The 26,415-nt window shown below is 40.9% G+C and overlaps 2 protein-coding genes across 2 annotated transcripts in view; both read right to left on the reverse strand.

Moving 5' to 3' along the window:
* Positions 1 to 14,015, reverse strand: part of kcnh2b (potassium voltage-gated channel, subfamily H (eag-related), member 2b) — a gene marked incomplete at both ends in the record, with an annotated part of 270,387 nt that extends 256,372 nt beyond the window's left edge. Inside the window, one exon of the mRNA XM_080050579.1 lies at positions 13,940 to 14,015. Coding sequence (XP_079906705.1) covers positions 13,940 to 14,015 — 76 coding nt within the window. The remainder of the gene's footprint in view (positions 1 to 13,939) is intronic.
* A 7,998-nt stretch (positions 14,016 to 22,013) lies between these two features.
* sspo (SCO-spondin) overlaps positions 22,014 to 26,415 on the reverse strand; it is a gene marked incomplete at both ends in the record, with an annotated part of 166,175 nt that continues 161,773 nt past the window's right edge. Inside the window, one exon of the mRNA XM_080049909.1 lies at positions 22,014 to 22,036. Within this exon, the coding sequence (XP_079906035.1) occupies positions 22,014 to 22,036 (23 nt within the window). The remainder of the gene's footprint in view (positions 22,037 to 26,415) is intronic.

The raw sequence follows: 26,415 nt of genomic DNA on the forward strand, positions 1-26,415 counted from the left end.
TTTGGGTTACTACTGTCTACAGCACTTGGTAGGCGGGTTTATGTCGGACGGTGAAAGCAGCTGTCAGCTAAACGACGATCAACAGCTGATCGCCGTTCAATAGCCGATCAGCTGTTGAACGGCGCTGGCTCGTATATGCAGATTGATGTTTAATGTTTGTTTTACCTTTTCTGAGAGATGATGCATAGGGGTGACACCCAAAGTTATCCATGCGGTCTCTGTGCTGCCATCAGGATGGATAAAAAGCCAGTATACAGTCCATATCATCATGCAGCGGCAGCAGGACAGAGCGTTAGCGCATTAGCATCCTGCTAGCCTCGTTAGCCGTTCAAACGAGCCCCGTGAAAATCCGCGTTTATAAGATCCCCCAATCCATCTTGGTAGATACTTGCTTGATGGTTACATTTTGTCTGGGAAAGACCTAGTCCGAGTCCGATCAAGTAAGTAGCTTGCCAGCCTAGCCTGAGTTGATATAAAGTTGTGTTGGTCTTGAATATGACCGCTCTGGGCTGCATACTGGACATGTGACTGTATCAGTCACTGTAATTGGTTTATTGTTTACTGTACGTATGACGACAACACGTTAGGGCGAGCACCCCCGGAACCCATAGAGATTGCATTGCAAGGCTTGCAGTTTGAAAAAAAAAAGTTTTACATTGATGTCTATGAGAGCGCTGGGGGCGATTTTCAACCAGCCCGACATCGCCCCAGAGTGACGGTACAGAGCACAGACGCTGATTGTACAATGATATTCAGACTTAGATGCAGGTAAAAACTGTATTGAAATCATAAATTATGATTATTAATACAAAAAGAAAAAAAAAAAAAACATTATTATTATTCATTATTATATTTTCGTTTTTTGCTGATATGGCTCAAGGAGGGCGGCGCCCTATCGCCCTCTATGGGCGAGCCGCCACTGATTGCAATAGTTAACATTGGATATAGGCCACTGCATGATATACTGATAGCTATTTCTAAAAAAATAAATTACATAATACTGTACCTTTTCCTGCTGCTGCTGTGTGTGTATATGTGTGAACAAGGGTGTGTGTGTGTGTGTGTGTGTGTGTGTGTGTGTGTGTGTGTGTGTGTGTGTGCTTGTGTGTGTCAAGGGGGCAGTTTCCATGGCGATGAGGTGTATGTACTCTCGGAAGAGAGACTGTGGCTTTGAGGCTGGTAATTGGACAAAGTCTTTTTCACTAAGGAGCGCCGCGCCGAGCAGGCAACAAAACATGACCCAAAAAACAGGGTGGCTGTGACCTCATGTATAGTTACTGCTTCCTGTTATTGCAGAAGACACACAGTCAGTCTGTCTGCGCCATCTTCAAAAGATGGAGGATCTGGGTACAGTGAGCAGAGAGGGTTAACATGCAGAGAGGATCAGTGTACAGTAAGCAGAGAAGGGGCTGACGTCAGCGTATACAATAACCATTATAGGGCTGGATGTCCACGTGCTGAACAGCTGGTTCCCTAGCCATATAATGCATACAATTCATCTTTCTTTAAAGAGGTGCAATCTAATTACGTTTACCTTACTTATACGGGCTAACAACAGAACAAACGGGAGAACATGGCAGCGTTATACATGTTGTGGCCACATGAATTATGCATTATCCCCATCAAGGCCATTACTTGCAAATTAATACGTCTCCAAACAAATACTGTAGCAGCACACACAGCCTTTGGCCAATCAGTGGGATCTCAAGATGCACGTTGAAACACGTTTGCACGAAAGTGGGTTTTCTGAATAATCTGATTTGCTGAATATGTATGCCCTTTAATTTTGGGTATGTCAGAATGGAGCAATAACACACATTCTGCGTTCCGAATCGCATACTTTCTACTATTTAGAATGTAGAAAAAAGATTTAGGATCTCACTATTCTTCTGGCCAGATGTAGGATGGTTAGAAGTACCCAGATGTCCTACTACATCCAGCTGAGATTTTTAGTGTTGAAAACAGCATCCTATTTGGCCATAATCCAGTGCAAACCTGAAGTGACGTCACATCGACGGAGCCTCCGTATGAAAACAAACAGGGATGCGACGGATATGAAAGCAAGAGGCAAGATCAAGGCGCAATGTAATGATGAAATAAACACGTAAAAGTATGTCTCAATTGTAGCATACTGCATCCTAACTAGATACTTTTATTGTCAGATGTAGTATGTAGAATAGAAAAAAAGAGTATGAGATTCGGAACGGAAGCAAGTTCCCTGAAATTTGTTCAAAATGTGATCAATACTGCGTGGAGCCTGGACACCCGCCCCCCCCCTGCATGGAAGAGAAGAGAGACATATTGAAGACATGAATGGACTCTGTGTATGGATTTCCTAAGGCCTGCAAGCAGAGATCATGCTTTCTCATTGAAGTCGCTACACATCCATAGTGTCAATGCAAAACCAAGCCTTTACCCTCTTGTTCATTTCTGCCTTGTGAATCTAATGAACAGCTGTGTCCTACAAATCAATTTCTCTAACAGCTGCTGTACATTACTGTCCAGGCTGCCTGACACCTGTTTGACTGCAGTTGGATCAGTGCTGTCAATGTGATCAAATATAATATAATTCTACAGTACACACACATTGTACTTAAAGGCAGACTATGCAACATTTTAATGAAAATATAAATGATTGTGTCCCACAAAAATTATCCCTCTCAATGATCACTTCTGCCCCACTAGAATATGAGGGGTGTGTTTATCTGCACAGTCCTCCTCTCTGGCTGTATTTTACATAGTAGCATTGGTTGGTATTGTTTTTCAAATAGAAGACTCAGGTCTAAGCTTCACCCTGCTGCTTCAGGCACATTGCACAGGGCAGACTCTCTACTTCCTTGACTGGGGTTAGCTTTGGTTTGCTTAGTGGCTAACACACTGATATGCAGGGCCGCTACTAGGCTTATGGGTGCCCTAAGCTTAAATGGTCAGTGAGCCCCCCCCTCCACAAAAAAAACACCAAGCGGACATATTGTGCCCCTGCAAGATCTCTGCGACTGCTTTTTGGCACATTTTCTGTAGTGATGAGATTTTGCAAACAGCATTTACTAACAGAAAGAACAGGTTAACGCAGTGGTTCCCAACCTTTTTTGGGCTGTGACCTCATTTTAACATAAAACATTTCTGGCAACCCCAGAGACATTTTTCTATAATACATTTTTTGAACATGTTTGTTATGCTGTGTTGCAAATGCAGAGTAGCCAGGATTAGTGCACACATTGACATCCCCGCACATCGTTTTTACCATTTCGATAGCAGCCGGCAATATTAATGTCTCAGCAATACTATGCAGCTTCATAGCCTTAGCAATGAGATAGCTCACCTCCAAAGAAGCTTTCAGGGCCTATTCACTACCAGTCACAGCCTTTTTGAAGTACACTTTGCTTATTCAGCTCGGAAAATTTCTTTTTTTAAGAAGATCTTGGTTTGCAGACACACCCTTTTTGTGTTGTTTGAAACACAAATTTTAAACTTTTAATGTAAAATTCATCAATCTGGTGCACTTCTGGCTAAATCAACTGTCCATGTGAGCTATTTAGTATGTTTTTCTTGAATCATTTTTGGAAGCACAGAATTACCAAAAAGAAGAAACTACAGGTTTAAAAAATCCAGTCAGCTTGGGGAATTTTTAAAATAATCCCTTATCCCGAAGCTCCTTTTCTCTTTGAAGTCTTTGTTTATTTTTTTTTAATGACTCAATATAGGCGCCTGATCTTCGTGGCCCCGGACAATTCTATTTAAAAAATAACTAAAATGTAATGCCACATGATAGGCCCCTGATGTCCCCTGGGTAGGCAAGGCCCGAATTTGCCCGAATTGAATAGGTTACACAATTAAGAAAAAACCACGATGGGCCTGTTCATAACTCATTTATATATTTTTTGTAATGTAATGATTATCATGACATTTTTTAAGAAACCTCAATTTTGGGGGGTACTTGGTACTTGGTGCCCTACGCGCTCTGCGTACCCTGCGTATAGGGAGCGGCGGCCCTGCTGATATGTTGTGGGAGTGTGTCTATGTTCCCACAGCCCGTTCGTCTCACATTTGTAAATAATCAAACTATAGAGAATGGTATGTGTGTTTGTTTGATTGGGTGTGTTTCATTCCTAGTTAACCTCTCCCTGTCCCCTTACCCTAACGCTAACCACCCTGCTGTGATGCCGGAAACTAATCGGCAATTTTAGGAACATACAGTATAGGGCTGTGGGACCAATGGGCTGTGGGAACATGGATGACCCCTGTATGGTATGTCTAACTGGAAAGTGGTATCCGCTCTCCCTCCTGCGAACGGTAGTGCCTGCTCGAGCGGCTTGCCCGCTTTTATGTGACTCTATTTAATGCAAATGTTGCACAGTCAACCTTTAATTCTTTAGAAAATACATGCATTCACATATTCTTTATTTTCTTATCTTATTTTGAATTGGGTGCCTTTATTTGATGTTATTTGTTTTGCACTGTTAAAACCAGCCATCTTTGGGCGCCCTTAGCTCAGTTGGTAGGGCGTCCCCCCCATGGGCCTCGGCCAGCAGCGGACCAGGGTTCGATTCCAGCCCGCGGTCGTTCTCTGCAAGTCACTCCCCTCTCTGCCCCATTTCAACTCTGTCTCTACACTATCAATAAAGCATAAAAATGCCAAAAAAACAAAATAAAAAAAAACAAAAAAAAAACAGCCATCTTAAACTTGAGTTGTACGAATATCAAATCAACTTGAATCATAACACACCAGGACAAGCTTTAGCTAACTCCCCTTGAGCTTATTGATTGGTTGAGAGGCTGGGGATTGGCCTGTGTGTAAAGGTATCAGCTTTGAAGTTTAAAGGCCAAAAAAGAAAGTTTCATACTTGAATAACTCAGCACACAGTTGTCAGTGTAAAGCAAGTGCACTTTTTAAAGAACATGCTTCATGCTACGTTATAAAGCCTAACAATACAAATCTAACCATGGTAATATAAGAGAAACAAGCAGATTAATATGAAAATGTTACTTCAAAATGCACACAATGGAAGGACTGGAAATAACAAGAGGATATGCGATATGTAGGTAATTGCTCCTTAATCATCTCCCCCAGTTCCAAGCGTCCATAGCTTGTGCACTGAGTGTGCTACATTCACCACCCCCATTCCCCCTCCCCATCCATCACATGCTGTATACACATGATGGGCCACCTCCTGACTGTTTCTTTTTTGCAATCAGTCACCAAACAGCAGAGTATTACATGACCAAATGTGCAGTGGAAGTAAGCCCAACCCCGGCTCTTCCCTTTCACAAACACCGGCTTGTACTCTGCTACGGTTAATATGAGGAGTGGGCTCCAGTTTCAGTAATGGAGCAGTGGGGGTCAAAGGGCATTCAGAGGAAGGACATCACAAGAATGAAACGGGATCTTCCAGTTACACTCACGACTATCGACACATTTTTGTTTCCACTGTCACAGCTTAAAAGTCAATCAATAAAAGAGTCTGAAAATGCCATCACCGACCTTTTACTTCACCAACTGTGGAATCAGTAAGGCTGCGTGACAGCTGCTTGTGTCCTGTGATGCTCCTCCTCCACCTACAGTTCTTTTTTTCTCCATATACAGTTCTTTATCAACAGTGTAACCGTGGTAACCCTATTTTAGGTAAAGAACAGTAGCTCTAGGTTCGGGAGGAGCTGAGTGAATAAACCATTGAAGACACATGAAACCACCAGACAAAATATGTTGTAAATATTAACTTTTACTCCCAAAGAGCATTTTGTCATAATAAAAATAAAATAAAGTTTCCTCTCTTATATAACACAATTTACCAGACAATATCACACAGTGAAATACACAGCTTGCTTGAAAGGTTCTAAAATGTTCATCTGAATTTCTTATCAGTTCCAACTCCTCTGGATGAGAAGCTGCTCGATGGTTCAAGGGTAGCTCGCCATCTCCTTCGTCCAGGAGAATCCAGAATCCATTTAAATCCAACGAAAAAAACCCAGCCTGTATAAAAACAAGGCTATTACTATTCTAAGTCATGAAATCATTTATGGCCATTATGCATATCACAACAAACTCTCAATTTCTACTGTAATTCAATAGAGATTAACTTCTGAATTTTAGCATTTTAACCATGAATTATGATTAAACATTTCTTATTTCATTTTCAAAACATGAACTATATGATATCCATCATAAACCTCACATTTACATTTAAGCATATAGCACAAATGTTCAATTGTCCCTTCAAACATTCTACATATTAATATTAACCCTAACTGTGCACAATGTCACAGCTACACTGCATGTTTCCAGCATATTGCCCAAATCAAAATACAAAAATGAATAAATCAAACACTGTAATAAAATAATGTAACTATGACTTATTTTTACTCTTTATGGCTTTAAATGCAACAAAGGCTGCTTTAACTACAGCATTAACACTCTTATTTGTACATTAAAGCTGCAGTTGAGAGTTTTTTTACTGTAATATTTGGCAAAACTGTCATAATAGCCATTCAGCTATATGTAGGTGAAGTGGTCTGAAAATATTTTTTTATCACTTTGCTCCCCCCTGCCTCTGTGTGCTGCCCCCCAAAATTGCCACCGCTCATGTTAATTTTGACCAATCAGAGCGAGGTCAGATTCTCCGTTCTTATTGGCTGTGGGACCTTGGCAACGACGTTGATGCGTCAGTTGTGTGAGCGTTCACGACCCTAGCAGTCTGACACTAGCCTACTGTTTGGTAAAACAAAAAAACGAGGAAAGACGAATGTTGAAAAGTTAACTGCTGAAAGGGAGACGGAGAGAGCTCGAAAAAAAGTACACCGGCCATGTCTTCTTGCCCTATCACATCAAGACCTCTCCGACCGCGACCTCGTCCCCTTCCTCTGCCCCTAGGCTGCCTGCCGCTAGCAGCAGGACGTCCGCTGGCCCTATATAGCCCTCGTCCTGTGCTCAGTGTTGCCAACTCAAAGCGATTTTGTCGCTATATTTAGTGACTTTTTTTTTCAAAACAGCGACAAGCGACAAATCTAGCTTTTTTTTCTGGTGTTATTGGTGACTTTTTTCGCCAAAGCAAGTATCACCTCTTCTCAACGAGCAGCGGGAGCACTGACACGCAGCCCGCTCCTCGCGCAGCAGCCCCGAGCAGCCCCTCCCAGCTGCGGTCAGAGCAGGAGCACAGATAGTAGGTGATACACACACACACCTCTCCGCTCTGTTACAATTAGTTTGCTATCTTGCCTGGCTGTTACAGCTACTTTTGTTAGGCCTACCAGCACATTTACAATGATTTTAAGCTAACATACATGGTATGTCTGTGATTAAAATGTAGATGCTCAATATGCACGTATGTAGTTATCATTACTAATGTTTAATCACCTCGGAATCGGACATGGTGTTTGTCTCCTGTCAATGTAACTGAATTCACATGAACGCGCATAGCTGTCGTTCGGAGGGAGGAGCTACAGCAGGTAGAGCGTTGGGAAAACAGCCGTTGGGATCCCAACGGCTGAAACTCTCAACTGCAGCTTTAATAAAGAAACCACATGCTTTATATAACATAACACGTGGATAACACACCAGCCATGTATCGGCAGGCAACACAGGTCTGTGCTATAAATAGCATTAGCCGTATCGGCAGGGAACACCTGTTACTATAAATAGCCATAGCCCAACTTCTTAAAACTCACCGAAACAATGCTAGAAACGGTTAACCTCCGGCACACGGGCCGTCCTCCAACTCCTCAGACAGACAACACGTCAAAAGGCATACGCTCTAGCCTCACTCACATCTGCAGTTTATCTTTTATAAATCAATTTTATCTCTGTGTGCATCAATATCGTCTCATTCTCTGTAGAAGTTTTCTTCAGTAGAGTCTAGCTGCAGCCCCGGAGAACAATACTGAGTCGGGCCGGGAGTACTGAGTCGGGGCTAGTAGCCTATCGGTTTGCGGTCTTTTTTTTTATTGTTTGACGTGACCTTCTGAAGATGGCCGCCACGGTGTTCCGTTAGCCGAGTGGAGCTAGCGCCGTGGCTAATCTAATGTTCTATCTATATTCTAACCTCTCCCTCTCCCTGTCCCCTTGCCCTAACCCTAACCACCCAGCTGTGATGCCTGAACATAATCTAATGTTCTCTATATATATTATAACCTCTCCCTATCCCCTTGCCCTAACCCTAACCACCCAGCTGTGATGCCTGAACATAATCTAATGTTCTATATATATATTATAACCTCTCCCTATCCCCTTGCCCTAACCACCCAGCTGTGATGCCTGAACTTAATTGCCAAAACAATATAATTTGTCTAAATAACGTTCGAAATTACTTGTATTTTCTTCCGCCCCGACTCAGTACTCCCGGCCCGACTCAGTACTCCCGGCCCAACTCAGTACTCCCGGCCCGACTCAGTATTGTTCTCCGGGGCTGCAGCTGGATACTATTGTTTCTTTCTTCTGTCATGAAGGTGGAACTTAACTTAACCATCCAATGAGCAGTCTCTACTCCTTGTCATAACCAATCAAACGCCTCAATGCAAGACCAACATTGATTGACAAGCTATTTAAGCTAATAGGAATGTTGGAAATAAAATAATAACTAAATAAGCATATAATGATGTATTCTGATGATTTTATCAACGGGGTTATGGGCATTTATTTATTTATGTTAACCCATTTTTGTCACTGGGTTACAACAGCCATTATCCACCATGACATCATCATCATCATCATCATCATCATTAGCACGTTTGGTTTAGCGACAGCGCTAGCACGCTACAGACAATACAAAAAGGATTCTGAAGATATGAGTCAATGGCATGAAAAAAGCTTTAGGAATGCACTGATGTGAGGTTATCTACCTCTCACTTGTGGATTATGTTCCCTCTTGTATCACTGAAGTGCTCTTCTCATAGATAATCATCCATCACAGAGAAGCTTGCTGCCGCCACCAAACGCTGAATAAAATGCAAATCTGCTGTTTAGGAACGTATAAGATATGATGGAAAGAGACGACAGCGTTTTCAGTGAGCAGTACAATATTTTCACTTATCGGGATGGAAAAATAAATGACTAAATACCTAAATAATAAATAACTCCATGTCAATTATTTAGCTTGAATTCAGCATCTCTGTGTCAGGAAACAAGATGTTAGTGCACAAAATCAGCCCTTTTGACACCTTGGGGTGTTGATATGCTGCGGAAGCTGTAACTCCTGGGTGTTACGAATACAGCAAACACATGACATTTCAAAAGCCGCCTTGTGAACTGCTCAAGCTCAGGAGACATATGGTGAATACTGCCCAACAAAGGCAAAAGACCTTAACTCACCAGAGTGTAGAACTGAGAAAAATGAGTTCAAAGTTATTTTGTTGTCCTGCCAAATCAGTTGTAGGTAGATACTTGAAAATTTGGCATATTATTGTATGAAAAGGAAGTTATTTATCCCCCAAAAATCTAAAATTTTAACTTGACCTTTGACCCTTATTCGGAAGTTACTGTACTCTGCCTTTGTATTATCTGCAAAACAATAATGGGTCATACAAAGGCAAAAGACCTTAACTTCTATTCTATTGACAATTTGGATTTGTATCACTCTATATCAACATTTCCTGTGATAACAATGATAGCATTATGTGAGTGTTGTCTTGTTAGGCATAATACTACACTAATTGAACATTAAAACAATTAAAATAATGAGAATTTTATGGCTAAAATTGTTAATTTTTGGAAAATTAAAAAGAAATTATGGTTATACTTTTTTTAGATAAAATAACATTTAAAAGTATCCACCTATATTTCATACATTGGAAAGGTTGGATGTCAGTAAAATGTATTCTCTTATATGCCATTTATAATTTTCTGATAAACTTATAGGAATATGGTTTTGTTTGATGCCATTATGTGCAAGTTTTCTAGAGTCAGTGAAAAAACAGAAGGATTTAGACAATGGATTTTTCTCCTCGGTGGATATTTTTTTGCCATGGATTTTGACCAGATTTCAAGAAAAGGTAAACTGCAATCTAGGATCTGCTGGATTAGTTTATCGTTCAGGCTATGTTTTCTCCGAGCCAGGGAGGTGTGTCTTGAGGGATCGCCATCTCGCTCGCGTTGTTTTCTGTCAGTGAGTGGACCGCACTGTCATTGGCAGGCAGCTTAATACTTAGGCTACTTTATTGAAGTTAATGTGTGTGACAGAAGTAGGGTGACCAGATGTACCGCTTTGTGCGGGGCAGTCACGCATTTCATTACTTTTTAGACGTTGTTCCACATTGTTATTGACAGTGAGCCCGCCTTTTTAAATGCTTGATTTATAATCTGGCATTTATCCGATAGCTGTGTGGAGACAGCAGTCTTGCTAGTTGCTACTGGAGCGCTGCCGAGCTCAGTGGGCTCTGTGAAGGTTTACTGTCCTGTTACTTCAAAATAAAAGCCAACTCACGTTTGTCCAGTGAAATGTTTTTAATGTGGAAGCGCAGAAGTGCTAGCCTGGAAATCCAGACCCTGATATCTTGAAAGATAGAGGGTCTGGCCACGATCAATAGTAATTTCCAACTCAAGGGGCGGCTCCTACTCGTGCATTTCAAATGCCACTGCACGCAGTTGGATAGCACTACAACCAATCAGAGCGATGCACAAGGTGACGTAAGCCCCTTTCGTTTAGCGAACAGCTGTTAAACTGTTAAATTAAACGTTTGCCGTTGTCGGTCGGCAAAACAGAACATTCCACTTACTTGCTAATGAAAGATTTGAGTGCCGTCTTCCAAATCGTTAAGGGTCGAGGCCAAAGCAGTCTCAAACTCACACAACATATCCGCAGCCATCTTTGATGTTTACTATCACGGCTTCGACGTTGCATGCACGTCACTGTCGTCATCCGGTTACGTCCTCCCCAGAGTACCATATAAAGGGCTCTGGCGCGCCCATATTAGATAGAACCAATTGAAACCATAGCCAGATTTCTGGTCTTCTTGATAAAGCTTCAACGGAGCGTGTCCAGACCAACACGCGCAGCAAATTTAATTTGCCAGCGCCTAGTGGCAGGTCTGGGAATGCCAGGCTACAGAAGTGCTTCAATTACAGGCAAATCACCGTAAAGGCTGTTACATACTCCGCGAGAAGAAAGAACAAAGTTCTCGGTGACAGAGCTGCGAGAAGAAAATTACGTCATTTTCTTCTCTCAGCTCTTGTTTAGCTGTTCTCGCAGCTTGTTCTCGACACATCACCCGGGCCGAACTTTCTTCTCGCAGCTTGTCCGAGAACTATTGTGTGATTGGTCAGTCTGGCGCTACTGAGTAAATTACCATGGTAACAATGCGCCGCGGTGAGGAGTTCGGCAGTTGAGTTCTCGTGAAGCATCTAATGTCAGACCAGAAAGAACTTCTCGCAGCTCTGTCACCGAGAACTTTGTTCTTTCTTCTCGCGGAGTATGTAACAGCCGTAACTCCAGCGCTGTAAACAGTAATTCCACTGTGGTGCTTTGTAAAACCATGGACATATAAAGAAGGAAAACAAAGGCAGAGCGCCGTAACTCAGCCGTAACTTAATCCGAACGTTGGATAGCGACGCAAAAACAAAGCCAAAGGACCGCAACCGATGTTACGGTCTTCTGCCTTGGCTTTCCATCTGCTTTTGGAAGTTACGGCAAAAACAGCATCTTATTTTGATAAGAAAACAACAGAATTGACTCAAGTTATTTGTTCCCAAGATAAAACTGATGGCCAGTGTTCCAAAAATGACAAAAAACTAATTTTTGAAAAAATTTAAGTTTCAGTCTTTTGCCTTTGCACGGCAGAATACTTCAGGGGTTCAAGTTTGGTTATGAGTTGGATTTCTTATTGCACAAAGTCAGAAATAAGGGTACACTTGTTTTTTTTCTTCTATTCCCCGCGGTACAATCAACACTCATGTACCACCTAGACACAATTATTCCTCAATTAGACCTCAATGTATCTTTTTTTAGTGGCCAAAAGGGTACATACAGTATATGTTTCCAAAGCAGTGAAAGTTATGAAGAATTTATTCTTAATTTAATTTTAGCATTAGAAGGTTTTTGTGTTTTTTTAACTTATTGAAGGTACATTTGAACATGTGGTTGAGTAGCCTTGAAATTAAATAAATGTAAGTTTTGGAAGTAGAATTGCTGCTATGAAATACCGGGGTACGAATAAGTACCCATTATGTGGAGGGTACTGCCCCAGCGACAAGCCGCCGTACCCCTAAAGGTACAATAGTGTGCTTTGTTTTCTGAGAGTGCAGGCACTCACATCTACAGCTGTATCCCATCTCTTCCTGAGGGGAGTCATTTAACACTTAAATATACAATGAATGCATCTCTAAGAAGCTAGACCACATCTGTCAAACTCAAGGCCCGCGGGCCACATCGTTTTGATCTGGCCCGCAAATCAATTCAGCCGATTTGAATAAATTCTGAAAAAAGAAAAAAAAAGAAAAAAAAAATCCACCAGAATGCAGGAAATTAAGTGTTTGACATTCAAACATTTTGGGGGGAGCACCCCCATACCCTCCACCTATAATTTGTCCCCCGAAAATGTTGAAGCGAAAACTAGCCATTGTACGCAGTTTATATACTTACTTAGATATGTTCTTTTTATTTTTCGATTAAAAAGAAGGTATGTCAGTCTGGCCCTTAGTGTGATTATCATATCGTAGAGTGGCCCTTTGTGAAAATGAGTTTGACACCCCTGAGCTAGACTGTCAAAACCTGAACTGATGAAAAGTTAAAAAGGCCTTTTCTTTCCCTCACACACTAGAACTATCGTCTCCTTGATCAGCCCATTGTGGTTGACGAGGCACATTAGAAGTCTGGTCACACACGTTCGGAGATGAAAAACGTGTAAAGAAAAACTACAAATTATTTGCATCAAAGATAGCACCGCCACAGGGAAGAACTGACGGATGAAGCCTGTGTCTTTTGGAATATGGGCAGCTTCAAATTTCATGCCCCCTGGCTATATGAAATATTTAGTAGCTCAGACATATTGTTTGTTTTTGTAGTGAAGAATCATTGATATAGGATATTCATTTGTTTTGTTTTTTTCAAAGAAAACAAGGCAAAAGTTATAATAGTTGTATGTCTGAAAGCCATTTTTTTACTGCAATGTGTGTGTGTGTGTGTGTGTGTGTATGTGTGTGTGTGTGTGTGTGTGTGTGTGTGTGTGTGTGTGTGTGTGTGTGTGTGTGTGTGTGCGTGTGTGTGTGTGTGTGTGTGTGTGAATGAATGAGTTTCTGTATCAAAGCAAATGAACATATCCTGCACCGGTTGAGCCAAAGATAATATAGATCTTGTGCACCAAAATCACCAAAGGGTGTCACTTGTTGCATGTGACACTTAAAGAGTGATATTTAGGCATGAGAAGATCTGCAGGAAATTAAACAGGTTTTTAAAGTATAGTAGTGTGGCTTTGTAACCTTCAAATATGACAAACTTAAGGCCTACAGGAGGAACCCTTTCTGAATCAAGTATGTCTTTTGCAGCGTCCAGATCCACAAATAACGGACTCCAGCAGTTCAGATCTACACAAGCTGTTTGTGTTGTGCTCAGAAAATGTATATAATTATGATTGGATCTCTAAGATTAAAATGAAGTGTTTTTTCTTAGACTTGGATTTGATTACTGTACATATTTCCTTCAACGATGATCACACATTTCCCCCACGCACCTCGGCTGCTGTTACCTCTGCACTGTGGTGACTTGTCAAAGCTATTAACCATGCATCAGCAAACATCATTACGGAAGCTAAATCTAGGAAAGCAGTATGTCAACTGAAAGCCCGCATCATTAGAATGCCATTTTCAAATTGCTTTTTCTTCACTTCACAAATCAATTGGCATGAAAAGTGGCCTATAATAGAAGGGATAATGAAAGGGAAAAGGCTGCACGGTACGGGTATAGGAATTACCTCACACAGTGATTAACAAAATAAAATTAAAATTAAATGATCTTACATTGACTGTCGAATTTCCTGATGATGGTGTCCAGGAAGGTGTTTTGCGGAGCCACGTGGCCCCTACGGACCGGCATCTTTGCCCTTGGTGGCCCCTGGACTTTGAGAGACTTTGCAGGACTTTTAAAATATCACAACCGAGGCTTCAGTTTCCTGTCCCCGAAGCCGAGACGAGCGCGCGCAATGCTCACTGCGCTGCTGCAGGCATGGATGGATATATACCCAACACTGTCACAATCAGCGGCAGTAGTTTATAATCCTGGGGGCCACACAACTTTTTACCCAAGTTGGTCACGGAGACGAATCGCTTGTTATGGTGGAGAGAGGAGTTTGTGGAAAAGGAGGCGCGCGCGTCAGGAACTGTGTCGTGTCCAAAGCCTATCCACTTTCCAGGTTTGGCTCAACAGAGGCGATTGGTGTCTGTTCCAGGCGAATAGGGCGGCTGATATAAGGTGATATTTATTCCGGGGTCTCACACTCGTTGGAGCAAAGCAGCAGCAGACCTCTCCTCATCCTGCACTACTGCAGCCCGCTCATCACAAGCGGACCGGGCGACTTTTCCGACGAGCGCTGTTGTTGCTAGAGCCATAGTTGGGGCTGCATGCGCCTTTTTTCCTTATTTGTTGCTCATTCCTCCTCAACCTCCTCTCTCTACCTATAGGTGTGTTTAACTGAAAGAAGAGAGGGTGCACAAACTGTTAGGATGAAACATGAAAGTATAGCGCAGGTCCGTAGCTTCGTCGTCCTAGTAGATCGGTGTGTATTTTTGAGGTGTTTTGTCCGTCTCTCTCTCTCTGTGTGTCTCTCTCTCTCTCCGTGCGCTCTGCCGGATGACTTCAGCTCCGCCGGCGTCTGGCTGCGCCTCTTTTAACCCTTTGTTCATCAGAAGCTGAGCCGCTCACTTTGACATGACGGATGAAGAAGTAGGCTAGATTCGCTCCTAATTATTCCTAAACCGATAAGAAGTGTTTCATAAGGCGAAACAATGCAGGTGAATAGGGTACACTTTTTAACCTATCATCATGAAACTTTCCCAGTGGGTAACTTACATTAAAACTATTATTTTTTTGTATTACAATTTCTTTAGAAATACTTAACGCATACTTAAATATGCTAATTTGGCACTATCTAGGCTAACTAATTATGCGTTAATTTGCATGTCTTTAAAAACCAAAAATCAAGATGTTGGATCAAGCCAGTTTTCAAATCGTTAGGCTACATATTATTATTTTTTTTACAATAGGCCTGTTAGTGTCCAAAGGTTTTTTTTCAAAGGTTTTTTTATTCATCAAAAGATTTGCAAAGCAAATACAGTACAATGATTTGTGTCCACATTTTTCACTGAACATATTTTGTAATCAGCTTTTCTCGGCCATAAAATAACATAGGCCCACGTCCAGGTACGGTTAAAGCTTGTCTCACTGGTATCAGATAAGAGGAACGGACTTTCTTTTATGGCACACCTGCTCTGCCTTTGACAGTTGTGCGGCATCGAGGGACATGACCTGTCTTCCTGTAACGGAAGAACACGTCACGTGCACACACAATGTTATCCTGCGCACTGTAAAAACCTGGTAAAAACGCCTATCCCCCTGCTGCCCCACTTTTCTTTTCCACCACTGCCCCTCGGGTTTCACGTGGACATGCGCAGAGAACGCATGCCGTTTCTGTTGAAGTGTTTCTGGGTTGGATGGGATTCACCACACCGGCTGTGCTGCTACGTCACACCGCCGGGGTTCCCCCTTCAGTCATGATGCAGGGGAGGATGCCTTCACGAGCTGTCGGATATTGTGGTTTTAGGCTGAAGCACACTCCGATGCTTGCGTTTCAAGTGCTATCTTTATGTATCAAATATTTACAAATTGAATCAAATCACATATTCTCTTTGTCAAAGGAATATATTATATAAATATATTGTAAATTCATGCATCTGAATCATTCTACTCACTGTGCAACATTTCACATCTCTTCTTTAGAAGTAATAATTGAACATAGGCCCCTGTCTTTCTTTTTATATTGTGTTTTTGATTGTACATTTTATATTTGTATTCTTTTGACTTACCTTTAAATATTTACACTTTATTCATGTGTATTGTTATGCACCATCAGACCGCGGCAAATTCCTTTTGAATTTACCTGTCAATAAACCTTTTCTGGGTCTGTTTTTATTTGTCTTGATATTGCAGAATGATGTGATAAATCTAAACACTTTAGTTTATGCTGATTGCCATGCAGGCTTCTCTCTTCCCCCTGTATAGAACGTTTTGCATTTTTATTCAGCATATCAAGCAAACCATTACTCTATATATAATTTTAATCCACACGTTATTAACATATGAAAACATGCATTCTGCAGGTGAGAGCAACGTTTTCTTTTTTCTGACTGCACTTAAAGGCAACAGCAAACCCAGCTCTCCCCCTGCATGTCCAACAACAAACACATGAAGAAAATCATGAGAATCCTTCAACTTCATTGGAACACTTATTCATTAATATCCGTCCCTGGAATTGAATAGGCCTTGACTCAGTCAAAATGTCCTTGGTTTTGTTTCCGTCAGACACTGGCCTAAGGCAACACTGTGCTGCTCACTGGATGCATTTATCAAATGGAGCCGTGCGGCTGTATGAAGGCATTCATTTTCCCAGCCATCAGCGCAGTAATGATGAATTACAGCCTCGCCGCTGGACAGAGGCCTGAGGAGCTATCCATCAGAATGTGAAATGAATTAAAAATGCATCGGTTCTCTCTCCTATTACATTCAGCAGTGTTTACTATATACAGCAGCTGACAAGAGGAGGAGGAGGCATGCTGGCCAGCCTTCCAATCTCAACTCCCTTATTTAGTCAGGAAAAGAGAGAGAGAAGGGAGGGGAGGATAGAGGAGTGAAGGGAGGGAGGAGAGGGGAAGGAGGGAAAGACCATAGTCTAAATATTGTATATTTTTCTATACTATAAGTATAGTTTAGTGCATGAAGTGGGCTTAAAGTGTGTACAAGTATATTAATGTACTTTTACAATAGTACACTTCAAGTAGCCTTTATTATTTTGTGCTTATATGTAGGCCTATATTTATACTGTCAACTTTGAGTGTACTTTTGATGAAAAAAAAGCCCGTAAAGTAAATCTGCAAGAAAAATAGTAAACTATTAGTGTAATGAAAGAACAGGTTTAAAAGTACACTTGAATAGTATACTTAAAGGTGGGGTAAACAACATACCACTTTACAGAGCCTCGTCTGTATATTTACACTTGATTGTTTTTCCTCCAGCGCACACACAAGTATCAGATTGTGATAGTGAGGAGATATTCACCGATTTTGACAAAATGTGATTTGTCAACAAACATTCGTGAGTGAGTTGCACTATTTTGGTATGCTAATTAGGTCAAACATATACGCTTAAAATACAGTATATTGAAGCACTACTTCAGTGCAATATGCAACAAACTAAGCACAACTATATTAAGCATACTTTTCTAGATATACTTATGAATACTTAATTTTGACTTGAGGACAGAGAAAGTTATGTGTAATAGATGTGACATATCCCAGCCTGTTAATGCTTTTTTTGCATTACCTAACACAGTATACACACACACTAAGACGGATGGAGTGAGAGAAATGACACAGTTGCGTCAGGAGTTATTCTATCGTGCACAATAATGAATAAATGTATGAACCCAGGCAAATGAAAAAGCTTCACTTTGACACATCCATTAAAAGCAACATCTTCTCATAATGAAAAAACAGTTCAGCGGCAAATTAAACTCTTAGTCATCAGACCAAGAACAACATGTCCAGGGTAATGTGTAGATTTGGAACTTTGTTTATTCTGCACCAAAGTCTAAAGAAATACATTCTAACATATCGGTAGTCTCATAGCATGATTGCCTAAATCATATTTACTCTACTCTACTTTTACTCTACTCTACATCTACTTTACCCTACTCTATAACCCTTAAAATATGACTTAGGCAATTATGCTATTAGGCTAACGATAAGTAGATGTAGAGTAGAGTAGATGTAGAATAAAGTAGATGCAGAGTAAAAGTAGAGTAGAGTAAATATGATTTAGGCAACAATTATGCTATAAGGTTAACGATATTCTTATCTGGTTCTACTGGAACCTCAGAAGTTAAACTTTGGAAGGTGGACCTGAAGGAGGGAAGCTTGTGTTAAAGCCACACTCACAAATAACTGAAAGAAGAAGTGGGTGTATTGAGTACCACTGGATGTTGCAAACGTATGCAACTCGTTTGCACATAAACATAGTCATAATATTCCAAATATTTGTACAACATGTTTGGAAGGTCATTATTGGTCATCCTGGAAATATTGTTTATTAAGCATTTAGAACATTGTTTATATTTGCCTATCTTAAAGGTGAAGTAAGCAATTTATTTATGTTAATATACAGTCCCCTCCATAAGTATCGGAACAGTGAGGCCAATTCCTTTATATTTGCTGTAGACTGGAAACATTTGGGTTTGACACCAAAAGATGAATATGAGACAATGGATCAACATTTCAGCTTTCATTTTCAGGTATTCACATCTGGAGCTGATAAATAACTTAGAAGATATAATTATTTGTAAAGGAACACCACATTTTTAGGGGAGCAAAAGTATTGGAACATGTGACTGACAGGTGTGTTTTGTTGCCCAGGTGTGTCCTATTACATTGATAATTGTCAATGATGACAAAGATTAACCTTTACCAAAATGATGGAAAGGCTAAAGTTTGGAGAAAGAAAGGATCTGCTCATGATCCCAAACATACAAGCTCATCTGTGAAACACGGTGGAGGCAATGTCATGGCTTGGGCTTGCATGGCTTCTTCTGGGACGGGCTCATTAATCTTCATTGATGATGTAACACATGATGGCAACAGCAAAATGAACTCAGAAGTCTACAGGAACATGCAAAAATGCAACCAAACTGATTGGAAGATCATTCATCATGCAACAAGATAATGATCCAAAACACACTGCAAAAACAACAAAGGAGTTAATCAGGGGCAAGAAGCGGAAGGTGTTAGACTGGCCAAGTCAATCTCCAGACTTAAACCCTATAGAGCATTCATTTAACCTGCTAAAGAGGAGACTGAAGGGAGTAACCCCCTAACACAAACAACAACTGAAAGCTGCGGTGAAAGCCTGGAAAAGCATCACAAAAGAAGAATGCACAAGTTTGGTGATGTCATTGGGTCACAGGCTTGATGCAGTTATTGCAAGCAAAGGATTTGCAACAAAATATTTAGTCTTATTTACTTAAATTTATTTAAAATCTATCTGTTCCAATACTTTTGCTAACATAAAAATGTGGTGTTCCTTTACAAATAATGATATCTTCTAAGTTATTTATCGGATCCAGATGTAAATGCCTGGAAATAAAAGCTGAAATGTTGATCTTTTGTCTCATATTCATCTTTTGGTGTCAAACCCAAATGTTTCCAGTCTACAGCAAAAATAAAGGGATTGGCCTCACTGTTCCGATACTTATGGAGGGGACTGTAAGTGTTAAATCGCTCTTTATTCGTACAGTGATCACTTATATAGTGTGCACGTTTTATAAAGCCGATCTCTCAGTCACTTGTTCTGCATGTAATCGTCAAATAAACTGAAATGAGAAAACTTTCATTTTATTAGTACATGGTCTAATGATAATTATGAGCCTTTGATTGCTATCTAGACATTTTTGTGGAGACATATTTCTATTCCCCCGCTGTCCCACGCTCTATTTGAGTGAGCGGTGATATCTCCTTCTGACATTGTTGTGATTTGGGGACCCATCCAGCCCGCGCAAAAAATTACGTAATACCAGGCTTGGCCACTGGGCACTACTGTACGCTGGGAGAAGGCACGTTCCTGGGGGCCTGGGGCCTCATTTATAAACGTTGCGTACGCCCAGAAGAGGGCGCACGCCAATTTCTAAGCAAATATTGGGATTTATAAAAACCAAACTTGACGGGAGATGTGCGGTCCTCCACGCAAACTCTGACCCATGCGTACGCACAGAAAGTGGAGAAAAGAGAAACGGCGACTCCGTCGGCACATGTATGAAGTGCGAGAACGAATGTGTTTGTGTAAAATGAATCCAGATATAGGCCTATTATTATAAGCCATGTAGGTCTATCATATAGGGAGTTCCTTTGCAAAACGGATGAAGCCATTCTTACAACTAATAAAAACAATTCCTCCACGGATTTTTCCATGGAGTGATACCAACAAAAACTAAACGAATTAGGATCTTAAATAGCCTACAAACGGAGATATATGAGTGCAAAAAAAACGTTTGAATAAGCTCTGCAGTTATGGCTATTAAAGAATAACCTATCTGCATGTTATTGGATTCATTCTGATAATATTGAGGTGGAATACAGCCTATTACTTTTACACTGACGCTGTTCTCGATGCCTCAGTCAGGCAGACAGGAGTACACAGTTCCACACACTAATCATAAGCCTACTGTACATTACATAGCCTACTGTGCTAATTTTTCGCGGCTTTTAGTCCGTTTTATCTATGTGTTTTTCTTTGTGTTTAAGCACGTCGTAACTGTGTTTTGAAAGGGACTGTGAAGTTTATTATTAACCCTCCGCCGCCCGTCACTGCACCGAGATGAATTCTCCGAATCTGTATCTCATGGGGGGTCTCAGTGTCCCCCGCTCGTGGCACAAACACTGCTGTGTGAGGATATGCACTTTTTTGCGTCCACTTTTATGTCGGATCGCTTCTTTTTATTTCGACCACAGCGTTCACAGAGATCGCCACAGGCTGCACTCTGACGCCTTTACCCTCACACTGTGCCACCAAACTAAATTTTCCCTGGTCGCCACTTCTCCAACGGGTACTTCGGCGTGACCGCAGTGATCCACACCGTGTGGAGTCTATTTTTCCATTTCCCTTTCATTCGGCGATTGCCACTACCGCCTTAATGCACTCAGTAAATGATATTCATTCGGGCGTGTCAATGACTATGTATGGGTAAATATGGGCGTTACGTGAAGCCCGCAAAGGCTGCGCCACATTTAGAGTGGATTGTGATTTATAAAGGGAAACAGGCGTAGGACGTGAGTGCGCACTGTTTTATAAATCCGAATATTTTTGTTCGCACGTACATCCTACATTTCTTCCGTACGCCAGCTTCCACGTGAATCCCACGCAAAGCTTTATAAATGAGGCCCCTGGTCTCACTGCCGGTGCACGTGCAGAGCGACAGATGGGTGAATGTGTATGCGCCTACAATGGCAGAGCAGGTAAAAATCCTTCCCAATGTCTGTTTTGATGGTTTTTATCATGTTTTATCACACTTATGGATCTGAGATGATGCTAGATAACTCGCTGCTTGAAGACCGCAGTGCATTAATGTGGTGACAACTGCTAACTGCAGTCACTGACAGGAAGTTAGCTAAACTGACCGTTCCGCTTATTGAACCTTTAAATCTCCTATGTGAAGCAGGGGAGAAGGTATATGAGTGATGAGGAGTTTTCACTCATTCTGCTGGGGATTGTTTTCTAAACTAAAGATAATGAAAAGATTCTGGAATAGACAGAGAGCCGACAACATTCTCCATTTGTTTATTCGGTCTATTGGAACTGAACTGCAACTAGTAGAAAAACATCTGACCAGTTAGGATTAACTCCCACTTGAAGAAGACTGCCGGTACATATACATGGTTTTTAAACATAAAACATATTTGAAGGCATAATACTTCTTACTTGGATGGTATCATAGGTCCTTTAATATTACTATAAATACACAGTAGAAAAAGGCTGTACAGGCGAAGAATTAACATAATTTTAGAGCAGGAACTTATTTAGCATCCAGTCATATGATGACTAAGGACTACAGAAGAAAGTGTACATCAGCAGGGTAGCGTTTCTTCCACTCATCCATCCATCTATGGATCTGTCCATCCCAAAATCCTCCATCTGTCACCTGGCTGTCTTTCAGTGTGGCACTTGCACTTGGCTTGGCGTTTATGCTTGTCTCGCTCTCTCTAGAGCACACCAGCGCAAACCCACCCACCCACGCACGCACGCACGCACACACACACACACATTCAGCACACTCCCTCAGCGTCTGGACAGGTCGCCTCCTGTGGAGAAGAGAAACAGTGTCTCAACACACATGCATCAAAACAAAAAAAGTGCTTCCTCTGCAAATGATAAGATGGAGAAGGATTTTCAACTAAATCATTTTCATTTTCCTGGGCCAGAACAGAATGACTTTACATTAGACTTACCTTAGCCCAGCCCATTAATCTGCTGGCAGATTTGATCGTATCTGAGAATAATCATCATCAATAGACCCCGATGTTAACACTGGTTTTTTTTCATATGAAGTACAGGGAACGTGTCTTGGCTTTACTAAGAAATAAAGTCCATCATTTGTAAAGATAAGCTATATTCACCTATACATGCGGTAAGATGAACGCCTGATGTCTGAGTTTCAAAATGCCCCACGAAACTTTAGACATAATTGTAAATTTTTTTAATTTAGAAACTGAATTGTTTCTTCCTAAAAGTCAGAATTGGCATCATCCCCAAAAAATCCATATTGGTCGGGCCCTACTTGATATATTATTTTATTAAATAAAATATACTGCTTAATTATTTGAATGATTTGAAATGCATTCATACAAACAACATGCATGTACCCAAGTTTAAAGAACACAATCCCAGCAGTGATTTAGAAATACCCTGTTTGAGTGATAAGAGTATGTAAATCAGAGGAGAGAGCACCAGATGAGAAATTGAGAAAACTTGTAGCGGCAGTTAATATGTCTAAGCGTGTGTGTGTGTGTGTGCGTGTGTGTCTGTGTGTGTGTGTGTGTGAGCGCGGCCACAAGCTAGCAAAGATTGATTGCTGTGGCGCCAGAATCCGTCAGATGTGATGTCTGCGGTGGTGTAGTACTGGGAGGGGAATGTTCAGTGTCGTATGTGGCTACATCCAATTAGCTAACGCAATCGGCCAAGTTGATTGATGGATTAGCACATAATTGCTTCAGAGGTTGGGATCCTTGATTGAATTATTCATGACAGGCAAAGGCAAACATATGTTTAGCTGAGATTAGAATGGATGTGCCAGTGTGAACATGTAACTGTATACAGTATGTATGTCAGTGACCGTGTGTGTGTGTGTCAGCCTAGAATTACTGGAAAGTGACTGAGATGCTGTATGCTAGTGTTAACATGTAACTAAGTAATGTATGTCAGTGACTGTGTGTGTGTGTGTGTGTGTGTGTCTAGCAGTCTTGCATTACTGGTGAGTGACTGAGATACTGTATGGAGAGAGTAAGGGACAGACGTGTTGGCCGAGTGTTGCAGCCACTTACTGAGCGTCCTTCTGTGTAAAAACCTTCAGACTGCCTGCCACACTGTATCAGTGACACTACAGCGGGTATTGTCCGTGGGAGCGTTCCAAACATTGAAACCAGCACAGTGCCAGTTTTTTGAGCCGGGTGGGGACATGGAATCCATTCCATTTTGGTTTGGCACATAACAACAACACATGCTGCGCATGTCTGTTGACCTACATTATAGCTAGTCCGGAAAGTACACACAATACCAGGTGTACCCAAATCATGGTGAATAGCAGAGCCGTATATTGTATACAACTTCTCATCACTGAATGTAAATGCAGAAGGTGAAGTACTCTGTCAACACGTTATAACTATTTAAGGTGGGACTCTGCAGACAAATACAGCACTGGTCGATTTTGAGATTTTTGACAAATTAAACTTCTAAAATACTTAAATCAACTAACCAACTTTCATCATTCCTAGCACTATTCGAATGGTCATTACAGAATGATCTGTTAATATGTTGCAAATTATCTGATTTATGAGAATTTTTTAATGAAAACAGTACAAAAATGCATTTGTAAGACCTGTACATAGTATCTTTTGATAAAAATTGTAATACAAAACATGTTTGTTTTAATCCACTGGCAAAGTTTCATGATGATATCTATTAGTTCAAATGTTAACCATATTCCCCTGCAGTGCCACGCATTAAAGATGGAGTTTGATTACAGAGGTTGCATACAGACTAAGACAGTGATTTATGTAACAGCATGACTTGAGCAGATGCCGCTGTTTTGATTATCAGCTAATGCAGTGATTCTCAACCAAGGCTACAGTACGTGCACCCTCTGGGATACTTGGAAAGATTGTGGCTCCAGTCGTTTGGAAAAAGATGGAAAATTGTAATTGGATTTTTGTTTTCATATCCACATTCTTGTGTCTAGACAGATATCAACACAACAATACGATTAGAAATTGTTGTGAGGCATGACTTTACTTTATATATTGTCAATAACCAATAAACAACCAGACACACCTCCGCCCAACTTTTAGTCACCACCTGCTGGGATTTTAAAAGGTGAAGTGAGCGATATATTTATGTTAATGTACGTGTTAAATCGCTCTATATTCATACAGTAATCACTTATACAGTGTGCGCGCTTCATAACACAGGTCTCTCAGTCACTCGCTCTGCATGTAATCGGCAAATAAACTTTTCGAGTATCCCAAAACCTGATATCCAATCAGAAGAGAGAACGCTCACTGCCGGTGCACGCGCATAGAGCGACAGAGGGGCGAATGTTTATGCGGGTAAAAATCCTTCCCAATGTCCGTTTTGATGGTTTTATCGCACTTACGGATCTGAGATGATGCTAAATGACTCACTGCTTGAAGTGCATTAATGTGGTGACGTAGGGACGGGACTGCTAACTGCAGTCACTGACAGGAAGTTAGCTAAAATTACCATTTCGCTTACTCAACCTTTAAAGGCCTACTTCACCGGTGGGAATATGAAGGTGTATTGAATTCTGAGATCCTATGTAGTATAAATGTGCAAAAAAAATTGAAATTGGTTCATCCTAGCCTGAGAAAAGGCAGAAAGAGTGTTTATGGTCTCACTGTCTAACCCTACATTTCTCTTAGACCATAAAACACTCTTTCTGCCTTTTCTCCGGCTAGGATGAACCAATTTAATTTTTTTTTGCACATTTATACTACATAGGATCTCAGAATTCAATACACCTTCATATTCCCACCGGTGAAGTAGGCCTTTAAGTACATAAAAGCTGACCAGCAAGTGTCTAATGTATGTAATGTTTTAATAACATCCAATTAAAAATAAAGCTGAAGGAGAGCTACATCTGTGAGCCACTGATCTACTGTGAGCACCTACATGCCTCCCCTGTGCCACCTGCCCTCCATATCAGTAGGTTTCCGCACCATTGGCGCTGTACAACAAGCAGTGAACACACACACACACACATACACACATCCACAACCAGATTGAGCACAGCCTCAGATGAACACCTGCTGTGACATCACTGCTTGGGGGTGTGGCCTGAGTGTGTAACAGGCTTCAAAAACAACATCACCTGGGTCCTGTTCTCCATGAGTGAATACATTCACTTATCAAGATCTACTGGTGTGATGATCATAATTACTAAATACATACACATGATATTAAGACTATTTATGAATCCAATATTTGTAAACTGTTAGATGGCTCAGATAAAATGTAGTTAACCTTGCTCTGAGACTTTGGCAGGTTTCAGTGCATATTAAAAAATTAAAAGGCTAACTTGATCCGATTGACAAGAGCAATGACGGGGGGGAGGTTTTGTTCTTCTTCTTTTTGCTTTCTTTTTATTCTGCAAAGCTTTGTATTGCCTTTGCTGTGTGTGAAAAGTCCTGTTTAAATAGAGTATGATGGATTTGATTAGGTTAAACTTGCATCTGGGGAACCAAGTTATCTGCATGAGGACTACTGTCTAATAGTCACACTTATCGCGTGAGGAATGTTGTTAAAATAATATCCTCCTACGTGGGTGTATATTAAAATCAAAGTCACTGTTTGAAACATGGCCAGCCCCTTCATGCTGGGAGACCGGAGTGTGTGTAAACAAAACAAAATAATGTCTCATGCAAACATTATATATACAGTCCCCTCCATAAGTATCGGAACAGTGAGGCCAATTCCTTTATTTTTGCTGTAGACTGGAAACATTTGGATTTGACACCAAAATATGAATATGAGACAATAGCTCAACATTTCAGCTTTCATTTCCAGGTACTCACATCTGGATCTGATACACAACTGAGAAGATAGCATTATTTGTAAAGGAACACCACATTTTTAGGCGAGCAGAAGTATTGGAACAGATAGACTTTAAATAAATTAAAGTGAATAAAACGTACTATTTTGTTGTGTTCAGGTTTATTCACTTTAATTTATTTAAAGTCTATCTGTTCCAATACTTTTGCTTGCCTAAAAATGTGGTGTTCCTTTTCAAATAATGATATCTTCTCATTTGTGTATCAGATCCAGGTGTGAATACCTGGAAATTAAAGCTGAAATGTTGAGCTATTGTCTCACATTCATCTTTTGGTGTCAAACCCAAATGTTTCCAGTCTACAGCAAAAATAAAGGAATTGGCCTCACTGTTCCGATA

This window comes from Ammodytes marinus (assembly GCF_949987685.1).
Source record: "Ammodytes marinus genome assembly, chromosome: 21".
Lineage (NCBI taxonomy): Eukaryota > Metazoa > Chordata > Actinopteri > Uranoscopiformes > Ammodytidae > Ammodytes > Ammodytes marinus.